The sequence below is a fragment of the Dendrobates tinctorius genome, unplaced genomic scaffold (assembly GCF_039654945.1).
Source record: "Dendrobates tinctorius isolate UK_male_01 unplaced genomic scaffold, ASM3965494v1 ptg000157l, whole genome shotgun sequence".
Lineage (NCBI taxonomy): Eukaryota > Metazoa > Chordata > Amphibia > Anura > Dendrobatidae > Dendrobates > Dendrobates tinctorius.
The window spans coordinates 1,459,578-1,471,981 of NW_027361824.1; the positions used below are offsets into that span (position 1 = coordinate 1,459,578).

The window sequence follows — 12,404 nt, forward strand, 5'->3', positions numbered from 1 at the left end:
ATTGCATGCAGAGATGCCGTCAGCCGTGGACCTGTCAGAAGGGACCGCCATGGATGTCGGACGGCGGAGGGCTGCAGCGCGGGAGCGGAGGCCGGGTGAGTATACAGTGGCGGCGTGACAGGCCTGTTTGGGGTTATCGGCAGAGTCTTTAAAAAAACAATCAGATTCGGGAAGACCTAACAGTTGTACTGCCAACTTCTGTCATGTTGGTGTTACGAGGAACAGTTGCCTGCCTTTTGTCTGCGGACACCACACTGCTTCTTCCTGCCTGATGGGGTGCTACACCTCCCTCCCCCAGTGTGCTCCTGTCGTCGCTCTGCATGTCCTTCTGCCAGGTTGCATCAGTTACTATATCATCCACCACCTCAGATTCCACTTCCGCACCCTGGTCCTCCTCCTGACTTTCTGGCAATTATGTCTCATCATCGTCCACCTCTTGTGACCCGTTCCCACCATTGCCTTCGTGTGACCGTAGCTGCTCAAATATTTGGGCATCGCTACATGCGATCTCATTGTGCCCCGCTTCAAGTGGACCGGGCGAGAGGCCCGAATCTTTAAATGGGAAAATGAATAGCTCTTCGGAGTGTCCAAGTGTGGGATCAGTTGTCTCCGGGCACTCGGCATGGCGGGAGGAAGGAGGATCAGGGTGAGGAATATGCGATGCAGACTCATGGCTACTCAGACTTGACCGTGTGGAAGACAGGGTGGTGGTGGAAAAGTGACTGGAAGCATTATCCGCTATCCAACCAACAAGTTCTTGACACTGCTCTGGTTTCAATAGTGCTGTTCTGCGATCCCCTAGGAATTTGGACAGGAAGGTCATGCAAGAAGATGTGGGTGGTTGTTGTGGCACAATTTCAGCTTGCCCTCTGCCTCGGCCTCTGCATGCATCATCACCATCATGTCCACTTCCTCGTCCCTTGCCACGCGCCTTGCCCATTTTAAATGCACTACAATATTTTCCACGTTCACTACACATGGCTGATTAGGAAGCGAACTTGTATGTGAATCGTGTGCGGGAAAACCACACTTTAAAATATCTGGAATGTAGGTAAAAATGTATTTTTTGCTATCAAACTGGTGTCAATAACTAGGGTAAGACCCAGCAAATACAGTGGAATGGAGGCCTGAAATGCCACAATTTGTAGCCCACAGATAGATGAGGCGTCTGACGGAGATACCACACTGTTCAAATATCTGCCCTGTATTTTTTTTTTTCCCACACTAAATTATGTCAATAAGTAGGCTAAGAAACAGCTAAGACAATTCTATGGAGGCCTGAAATGGCACAATTTTGAGCGCAATGATATGCGATCCGTGTGGTGGACAAAACCCAGTGTAAAATATCTGCCCTGTAGCTAAATATTTTTTTGGCAGCTAAATGGTGTCACAAAATTATAGAAGACACTCCAAAAATTTTTTTACAGAACCACAAAAATTGCAAAATTTTCTGTGCACTCAGATGTGATGGCTGGGATGGGAAAACCCATTTAAAATTGCTGGATTTTCACGCTGTACTATGAAAAGGATCTGGCTGTAGTGTGCAGCGTCAACAAGCAAAAGGAGAAAAGAAGGGGCTCTGGATTGCTTTGAAATAAAATAATCAGGCTTAAGAGACAAAAAAAACTTTCCTGCCCACTGATACCTGGGGCTAGGTATATATGGTCAATATATGTAACTAGATGGTGGCCCGATTCTATCGCATTGGGTATTCTAGAGTCTCTGTTAAAATAAAAAATAGTGATATATTCACCTCCCAACGGCCCCCGAACTCTTTCTCTCCTCTCCACGCTCCCGGCATCTTCCGGTTCCAGTAATGCTTTGCGCGAAACACCGCTGATGACGTCGCGCTCTCACAAGAGTGACGTCATCATCAGCCCTTCTCACTAAGCATTACTGGAACCGGAAGATGCCGGGCGCGTGGTGAGAGGAGGGACAGAGTCCGGGGGCCGTCGGAAGGTGAGTATATAATTATTTTTTATTTTAACAGAGACTCTAAAATAACCGATGCGATAGAATCGGGCCACCATCTAGTGTATTATACTCCTGTTACACCCGGAGCTGCTGCCACTGTTCTGCTATTACCTAATGTATTGTACTCCAGTTACAGCCAGAGCTGCAGTCACTGTTCTGCTGTTACCTAATGTATTGTACTCCAGTTACACCCAGATCTGCAGTCACTGTTCTGCTGTTACCTAATGTATTGTAGTCCAGTTACAGCCAGAGCTGCAGTCACCCATTCTGCTCTTACCTAATGTATTATACTCCTGTTACAGCCAGAGCTGCAGTCACTGTTCAGATCTTACCAAATGTATTGTACTTAAGTTACACCCAGAGCTGCAGTCACTGTTCTACTGTTACCTAATGTATTGTACTTAAGTTACACCCAGAGCTGCAGTCACTGTTCTACTGTTACCTAATGTATTGTACTCCAGTTACATACAGAGCTGCAGTCACTGTTCTGCTGTTACCTAATGTACTCCTGTTACACCCAGAGCTGATGTCACTGTTCTGCTGATATCTAATATATTGTACTCCAGAATATGTACAGGACTGTGCCTGTGTAATGAGCGACGCAGCAGTGATGCCTTTAATGGCTGTAATGTGCCCGTACAATAAGCGATGCGGCCGTGTTGCCGCGACGACTAAGCGACTGTCGTTGATTGGTCACTGCCTAACTGCCGCGACCAATCAGTTATGCAGGATTTCGGTTACAGACAGACATGATAAGACAATTCTATATATAGATAGGCAGCAGCAGACAGTAATGGACCCTCTTGATGTATGCCATGATATCTATATACCCACATACAGTGCCTGCAGGCCTTGCACTGATATGTATATAGGCACATACACTCCCTGCCTACCTAGCACTGCAATCTAGATACCCCATAATTAGTCCTTAGAAGGACTGTTGGTTTAGCTGGATTTGTGGATTCTGTGATGGTAGACCCACACTGACTAATAAATCCCCAAATCTGACCCTATCTCGGCAGCAGCTCTCCCTACACTGTCTGATTCCGGAGGTGACTGTGTTGAGCAAGGCGGCGCCAGGTCTCTTATACACCTGATGCCGCTGTGCGGCCAGCCAATCACTGTAATACCACAACCAAGATGAATGTGGCATTACAGTGCGTGGCAGACAATCCCTGCATGTTGATTGGCGCCAAACATTAAGGACGGGGACCTGAGCTCCCACCGAATAATCCCAGAAATGCTCGGCTCTCGCTGAGTACTGCGAGTACAGCGATGCTCGGGCGAGTACCAAGCATTACCGAGTATGCTCGCTCATCACTAGTAATTACTCTATATAACATGAGTTTCACTTTTTGTATTGAACTGAAATATATTAACTTTTTGACGATATTCTAATTTTGTGAGATGCACCTGTATGTCCGTGTGCTTTGTGTGAGGTCCGTGGCAAACGTGGACCATTTATAAGCTCATCTGTATGAACCCTCATTGTCAGCTCTTGTTCCTGCTCTCTTCCAGGAGTATCGGGCAGAGTTCATCAGTGAATGGAGGAAGATGAATCTGGACGCCGTTGTCTGCCCCATGTTGGGTCCAGCCTACAACATTGGTTATGCTGGGAGACTGCTCGGTAAATACGTGAGGCCATTCACTGGTCTCTTCCATTATTTTGCTTTTGAGGTGTGGTCAGCGGCTCAGCGCTCAAATCATCATGAGATTAGTAGACAGTTTCTCAGGAGTAGCGGTGGTCGGCGTACAACCATTGAGATGTATAGTGATTGATTGTGGATGACACCAATGACCCCAACCTCTCCTATGGAAATCTGTGACATCCTGCAGTGGGTGACTATATTCTTCCCCTTGGTGTCCATCCATATATACAGTTGAAATGTTGCAATAGATCAGTCTTCAATTAATCCCGAAACTTCTGTGTGCGAGAGACCAGACGGGGAACTTTCCTTCTGTTACAAAGTCTTATTTCCGCTTCATTTCTAATACGTAATGACATCACTTCCATCTTATGTAATGACATCCTTCCACACTGTAACGCCGGAGTCTCTGCATGGTTGCTCTCCCTCCTCCTGACAGGAATGCCGACATGGTCACCGCCACAGCCGCCCGTCGGCGTCTCTTGTTCCGGCTTTCACCACTGCTCTCAGGTTTCAGGACCTGCACATATCATGCAGGTCTCCTGGTGACGCGCTTAGGGTGCACACTCACCACGCTTCTTAAAGGGGCAGTTCACACACTCTGGAAATGTCCCAGCCTATAGCTGGGAGGCATTAGGTATTTAAGGCACCCTTCCCTGTAAGGAGGTGCCTGGGCAACTTCAATACATAGTGTCCAACCCTACTAGTCCATTGTCAAATTCTGCGTTTCTTTACCAGTCCTGCAACCCAGTACCAGTGTCTATCCTGTGATCCTGAAACCTGAAACCACGCTGACAGAGCGAGCCATTCTGTCTGAACCTGAAGCCTGATCCTGAACTCATTTCATTTGAACCAACACCAGTATCCATTCTGATCAAACTCCCATACAGCTATAGGTATTATCAAAAAAAATTATATATACGTAATCCAAATGGATTTATACCATTTTATTTACCCATAAAATCTAATTACAGTAATGTGTACTCGAAACCATGACCAAACAATAAAGAAAAAATGGAGTTCCATACACAAGAAAAATAAAAAAGTAATTTTTATTACATCAGAGAATTACATAAATGTAGCTAAAAAAAAAAACAGTGGTACAACAAACATAACCCTAGTAACATTTACATGGGTCCAGGGCATATAAAAAAAGTTATAAAAAGCACATAAAGCAAATAAAGTCATAAATGCAATATCATAGAAACTTTTATCCCTCATACCAAGAATCATAAATATGACCATAAAATAACATAGTTATAATAGAAAAATATTCAGGATTGAGAGTCCTCAGTAGTTGATACCTTTTAATGGCTAACTGAAAAGATGGTAATACATTGCAAGCTTTCGAGACTACTCAGGTCTCTTCATCAGGCTAGACTAATACAAAATCTGAAGTCACATATTTATGCACAATACAGGCTGTATTGTGCATAAATATGTGACTTCAGATTTTGTATTAGTCAAGCCTGATGAAGAGACCTGAGTAGTCTCGAAAGCTTGCAATGTGTTACCATCTTTTCAGTTAGCCATTAAAAGGTATCAACTACTGAGGACTCTCAATCCTGAATATTTTTCTATCCACTGGCTAACACGGTACAAAGATATACATCTTTCCTGTATCATAGTTATAATAGCGTTTTTGTGTCAAGGGACCAGCCCTAAATTGCAACCATTAAGGACTCCATATACACTAATGAGGAAAAGGGTTCAATACCATAAAGTACTGTAGTGATTACCCATAAGTATGGTGCCAAAGTGCCCGGGAGACACATACCACCCCTTGACACGCGTTTCGCGTTAGCTTTATCAAAAAGCTTTTTCCCTTTTTGATAAAGCTAATGCGAAACGCGCATCAAGGGGTGGTATGTGGCTCCCGAGCACGTTAGTGCTTACCCATAAGTATCGTTAACGACTCAGGATCCTTGTTACTTCTGATCACCGGGTCAGATCTGCAGTAAAGATTCACATGTGTCCTGGGTCTGTGTCACTCATGGTAGTTTTGACTTCCAGCTGTTTGAGGCTCATATAATGGACTGTGGTTTCTGGACAGGAGATGACCCAGAACATGAGGACTGTAGGTTGAGCTCTTGTGTCCTCTCCATAGATTGTGGAGCCGCCAATAAAACACAGAAATTGTAGAAATAAAGCAAATTTCAAACGTGACTCTGATCCAAGGACCCCACACATGGCTGGAGCCACGCCAACTGCCCCCTGTATCCAGACACTGCCGTCAGATCACAGAGCCTGAAGGCCCAGACTTAATCCCAAGGGATCCCAGAGTCTACGACCACTCGTTACTGCAGAAGATAAAAAAAAAAGCAAAGAGATCAGAAGTCCCAGCTGTAGATCTAATGATGTCACCTTTATGTCCCCGCAGCTGCGATCTCCTGTACCATGGTCTACAACATCACACTGTTCCCGGCTGGAGTCATACCTTTTGGTTATGTTACCACTGAGGATGAGAAGAAACTAAAAAGTTACAAAGGCTACGACAACGACCCGTGGGACAAGCTCTACAAAAAGGTGAGTACAAGGGCAGGGGACAGGAGGGGTGAAGAGTATATGTCTTACATCTCATGTGCCACCGCTGGTGACTGTATATAATGATTTGTGCTGCCTCCTTTAATGACTCTCTGTATGGAATGATGTATGCCACCTCCTCTGGTGACTCTCTGAACATTAATGGTGTGTTTTACCTCTTCTACTGCTCTGGTGAGGCTCTGAATTTGGTGACTCTCTGTATACAATGATGTGTTTCACCTTTTTTTGCCCCCTCTGGTGACTCTCTGTATATAATGATGTGTTTCACCTTTTTTTGCCCCCTCTGGTGACTCTCTGTATATAATGATGTGTTTCACCTTTTTTTGCCCCCTCTGGTGACTCTCTGTATATAATGATGTGTTTCACCTTTTTTTGCCCCCTCTGGTGACTCTCTGTATATAATGATGTGTTTCACCTTTTTTTGCCCCCTCTGGTGACTCTCTGTATACAATGATGTGTTTCACCTTTTTTGCCCCCTCTGGTGACTCTCTGTATACAATGATGTGTTTCACCTTTTTTTGCCCCCTCTGGTGACTCTCTGTATACAATGATGTGTTTCACCTTTTTTTGTCCCCTCTGGTGACTCTCTGTATACAATGATGTGTTTCACCTTTTTTTGCCCCCTCTGGTGACTCTCTGTATACAATGATGTGTTTCACCTTTTTTTGCCCCCTCTGGTGACTCTCTGTATACAATGATGTGTTTCACCTTTTTTTGCCCCCTCTGGTGACTCTCTGTATATAATGATGTTTCACCTTTTTTTGCCCCCTCTGGTGACTCTCTGTATGTTCTTTGCAGGCTGTTGAAGACGGGGTGGGTCTGCCGCTGTCGGTCCAGTGTGTTGCGCTCCCTTACCAGGATGAGATCTGCTTGCGCCTCATGAAGGAACTTGAGACCCTCAGCAGCCGCCACCACAAGAGATAAATGGCGCCTCACCAGTAATGTCTGCTGATGTGGTAAAGTGGGGTAAACTACAGCGCTTGTGATCTAGAATGGAGCCTGGCTGATGAAAAGGCAACTTCAGAAAAAAAACCATTCTGCGTAATATTCAAGATGAGGCATAATTCATTAGGCACTATGCAGGAATATATCCCCCTAATGTATGTTATCAGATATCGGGCGGGGGGATATTATACTATGGAGGGTGGGGGATGATCATCTCACCACCTTCAAAATGGAAAGATTTCTACAGATTTTTCAATGACAAAATGTGAGAATTAAGGAGCCAAATGGAGATGAGAGGCGACTCCCGCCCCCGACTGCCGCCATCACTGCACCCTCTTATACGCCCCCGACTGCCGCCATCACTGCACCCTCTTATACGCCCCCGACTGCCGCCATCACTGCACCCTCTTATACGCCCCCGACTGCCGCCATCACTGCACCCTCTTATACGCCCCCGACTGCCGCCATCACTGCACCCTCTTATACGCCCCCGACTGCCGCCATCACTGCACCCTCTTATACGCCCCCGACTGCCGCCATCACTGCACCCTCTTATACGCCCCCGACTGCCGCCATCACTGCACCCTCTTATACGCCCCCGACTGCCGCCATCACTGCACCCTCTTATACGCCCCCGACTGCCGCCATCACTGCACCCTCTTATACGCCCCCGACTGCCGCCATCACTGCACCCTCTTATACGCCCCCGACTGCCGCCATCACTGCACCCTCCTATATTACTTACAGTATAAGAACGTTACTTTATGGAACAGATGTAAAATAAACCTGATTTTACTAAGCCTCATTGTGACCCCACTCAGCGCCGCCATGATGAGAATCCGTCATGATCCCGCTGCCTTCTAGTGGCTAAGCACAGGTATGACACCCACTGCTGCAGATAAGAGATCAGTTCACTCAGCTGCTGCAGAACCTCGATGGCAGGATTGAGGAGAAGCTTTACGTCTGTTGATTGACAGGAGGTGAAGCGTGTGGTTGTATAACAGAGACAAGAAGCAGGAATTATCCTCATTTCTCATGAGGATGAGGGTTATCTGTACATTACACGAGTAGTCAGAGTGTCCGTGGAGAAGATGAGGGTTATAACTCGTGTTCTGCACTGACTCCATAGATGCAGCATACAAACTCACATACGTAAAATTCACCCTGTGGGTAACACCTCGCCTCAGTAAATATCATAGAAGTGCATGGCCGCCATGTTCAAAGCTGATGTATGATCACCCCGGACCCTCAGATTCTGCCGTACATCTGCAGCCTATAGTCGGCGCTGCTGAGGATCCCATGTTATTAATTACTCCACACATTATATACAAAATAATAGGGCCATGTAATGACGATCTGACCATGTATGAGGACCATGAGCATTGCACAACTCCAGTCTGATAGCTTACATGTAAGATCGGGGGATTGCAACATACTACGGGCCTTCTGAGTGGTCACATTTCAGCTTGAATAAGGAATATTCAGATGAGATCACTTTGCTGGGCTTGTGGGTCACCCTCCCAGGGCTGTGGGGTACTCGGTACCGGGCTGGTGTCAGGGAGATGTGTCACAGCAGCGGTGACCCGGTCCGTGGCCCTGGGCGCCCAAGTAATGGGGAATTGAAATGGTGGAATGTAGTTAATGGAATAGTCCGTGACGCCACCTGTGGTGTTCGGCAAGTGAGATGTTAGGCCGACGCTGCAGACAGATCCTCTGGGACAGATGGTGTGGTGCAGCGGTGATGTTATAGCCCTCCACAGGCAGGGCTGTTGTCCCAGGGCAGAATAGGTGAAGTGACAGATGGTGTAGTGTCCGGCGCAGGGGATGCAGCAGTGCCAAGCAGGTGGACGCAGGAAAGAATGGAGGACACCAGGGCATGTAGTTCCAAAGCTTTACTCACAGTCTGTAGTGCCCGCTTCTGTGCCGTGTCCTCCGGGTCAGGGACTCAGTCAACCTCCAGGCAAGATAGGATGCTCCTTTCCAACACTCCGCCAACTTATGTACCTTTTCTGAACGTTTTCTCTATAGCGCCTTTAAGTGTGAAGATATCCTAGTGCTGAGTTACACTGGAGTTCCTCCTATCAGATGTTCCCAAGAACTCTACTTGTATGGCAGACAGCTGTAGCCTGCTTCGGGGACTCTCTACTCCTAAGTCCTGGCTCTCTATCCGTGTTGCTGTTGTGCCCCCAAGTCTTAGATGGGAGTAGTGTATTTACAGCCCACTACTCCACTGGTGTCTGCTGCAGAACCATTAGTGTCCATACAACCTCGGGGACCAGGCCCCGGCCTTGCGCTTAGAACTTCTAGGCAGGGTTCTCTCCTAACCCACGTCCTCTGTGTTCCCTTTTCTCCTACGTTCCATACTTGTCTTTCTCTCTTATGGAAGCTCAGGTTTCAGTTCAACGTCTTTCTCCTACTTTCCTTTCCCGTGCCAGCAGACCCGGGTCACTCTGGCCTGCTGCAGCACTCCTTCCGCCATCCCTCTTCCAGGGATCTCCACTCCTCTCCGAGTGGCTTCCTCTCTGACTCTCCTTCTGACTGACTGACCTGTAATCCTAAACCTTCCCACTCTTTTATGTATCATCAACTCCACCCACCTCCCAGCACGTTTAGTGTTCCGAGCAGAGAACCACCAAAGGTGCTCTGCCTCTCTCTAAGCAAGGAGCCGCAATGTGGTTTTGCTGAACTACTCTATTGTGTGGGGTGCGAGTGTTGGAGTGTGGTCAGGAGTTCCCACCTTACCTGGATGGTGGGGCACCACACCTTAGGAGAAGGTGCAGTATCTCTGTGGCGACTGAGCCTCAGGGGCGCCACACTTGCCCATGCATTCACTCCTCTGGAGCGCCCTCACTCACCAGGGCCGTGGGATACTCGGTACCGGGCCGGTTGATCTTCTCAACGGGGGGTCGTCACGGCAGCAGTGACCCGGTCCATGGCCCTGGGGCTCCATTACATGGGGGTTGTTTCAGTGTGCTTATGGTGATGAAAGTTTACAAGTGATTCGTGACGCCACCTGTGGTGTTCGGCAATGAAGATGTAAGCCGACGCTGCAGACAGATCCTCTGGGACAGATGGTGTGGTGCAGCAGTGATGTTATAGCCCTCCACAGGCAGGAGTCCCAGGGCAGTGTAGGTGAAGTGACACGTAGATGGTGTAGTGTCAGGCGCAGGGATGGCGGGATGGCGCAGGGAATAAGTGGAGGACACCAGGGCATGTAGTTCCAAAGCTTTACTCACAGTCTGTTGTGCAAACAGGTGCCCGCATCCATGCCGTGTCCTCCGGGTCAGGGACCCAGTCAACCTCCAGGCTTGCTACTAAGTCCCGGCTCACTATCCAGTTGCTGTTGTGCTCCCAAGTCTTGTGTGGGAATAAAGTGGTCGCTACTTCTATTCCTCCGGTGTCTGCTGCAGGACCATTAGTATCCATACAACCTCGGGGACCGGGCCCCGGCCTTGCGCTTGGAACTTCTAGGAACGGTTCTCTTCTAACCCACGTCCTCTGTTCCCTTTTACTCCTCACGTTCCATACTAATCTTTCTTTCTATGAAGAATCAGGCTTTCAGTCTATGTTGCTGTCTCTCTTCCTTTCCCGTGCCAGCAGACCCAGGTCACTGGGATGTGCTGCAGCACTTCCATCCATCTATCTTCTTCTCTCCAACTCCTAAACCAACTGACTTCTCATTCTAAACTCTTCCCGCTCCTTGTAATGTAATCTAACTCCACCCACCTCCCAGCACGTTTCGTGTTCCAAGCTTTGCTACACTACTTTGTGGTGTGGGGTGCGGGTGTTGGAGTGTGGTCAGGAGTCTCCACCTTACCTGGATGGTGGGATACCACACCTCAGGAGGAGGTGCAGTAGTAGTACCTCTGTGGCGACTGAGCCTCATGGGCGCCACACCTCCATTCCCTCAACACACAGTATAATGTTCTCACATATAATGTCCCCACAGTACATTCCCCCACACACAGTATGATGTCCCCACAGTATATTCCCCCACACACAGTATAATATTCCCCCACAGTACATTCTCCCCACACACAGTATAATGTCCCCACAGTACATTCCCCAACACACACAGTATGATGTCCCCACAGTACATTCCCCCACAGTACATTCTCCCCACACACAGTATGATGTCCCCACAGTACATTCCCCCACACACAGTATGATGTCCCCACAGTACATTCCCCCCACACACAGTATGATGTCCCCACAGTACATTCCCCCCACACACAGTATGATGTCCCCACAGTACATTCCCCCCACACACAGTATGATGTCCCCACAGTACATTCCCCCCACACACAGTATGATGTCCCCACAGTACATTCCCCCACACAGTATGTCTCCACAGTACATTCCCCCACACACAGTATGACGTCTCCACAGTACATTCCCCCACACACAGTATGACGTCTCCACAGTACATTCCCCCACACACAGTATGCACACATTATCATCACTGTCCCCGATGGGGCTCACAATCTAAATTCCCTATCAGTATGTCTTTGGAGTGTGGGAGGAAACCGGAGTGCCAGGAGGAAACCCACGCAAACACGGGGAGAACATACAAACTCCTTGCAGATGTTGTCCTAACCACTGAGCCACCGTGCTGCCCTGTCACCATTGTTGCCGGGGGAAGGACTTACTGACTGAAAGAGACCTTTGCACCTGACTGTAGGGGGCGGGACTGAGATAAAAGGGATGGTGTGCGCCAGAACGGGGCCTTTGGCGGGAAGACGGTGTGTGTTACAAGAGAAGGTTGACTCCCTCTCCGCAGACCTACGCCAACGAGCAGGCCCGCTTTGCACTCTCCCATCCCCCAAGCAGACAGACTGTGTACTTCCATAGACCATTACTCCTGTCGTCTCTGACGTGACTAAGACAATCCATTCTGTATCACTGACTGTAAGTTCCCCCCCCCCGTAAGAAGCATATGAAATAAAGGGGGTGTCCCATGGCCAGGCGGGCCGTGTTTTTATTAAATTTATCTTCAAGAAATATTAAGATAAAGATAAGCCTAAGTTATTGGTTTTTGAAGGGGTTAATTTTTATCTCAGCTGATGCTGTTTTTTATTGGTCCGCTATTGGTGGATAAGCATTTTGGCGGTCTTTTTTGTGATATATAAGGTGAGGTGCGAACCGTTATCACCTCAGTCAGCAAACGTCTCTCAAGATAAGAAGATTCTCAAGAAGATATGGAAGCCCTATTTCAACAACTGCTGACAAGGGCCGGTCAGGAGTATGGTGTGGACTGGCTGAAGAAATGCCTGGCTATGAAACCTTCCATGGCAG

At 47.9% G+C, this 12,404-nt stretch overlaps 1 protein-coding gene across 4 annotated transcripts in view; it reads left to right on the top strand.

Annotated features, from left to right (window-relative positions):
* The window catches only part of LOC141051510 (vitamin D3 hydroxylase-associated protein-like), a 64,739-nt gene extending 56,825 nt beyond the window's left edge, over positions 1–7,914 (top strand). For all 4 annotated transcript variants that reach the window (XM_073548443.1, XM_073548444.1, XM_073548446.1 and 1 more), the window contains 3 exons: positions 3,493–3,601; positions 6,001–6,146; positions 6,963–7,914. In XM_073548443.1, the coding sequence (XP_073404544.1) occupies positions 3,493–3,601; positions 6,001–6,146; positions 6,963–7,088 (381 nt within the window). In that variant the 3' untranslated portion in view covers positions 7,089–7,914. The remainder of the gene's footprint in view (positions 1–3,492; positions 3,602–6,000; positions 6,147–6,962) is intronic.
* The last annotated feature ends 4,490 nt before the right edge of the window (positions 7,915–12,404 follow it).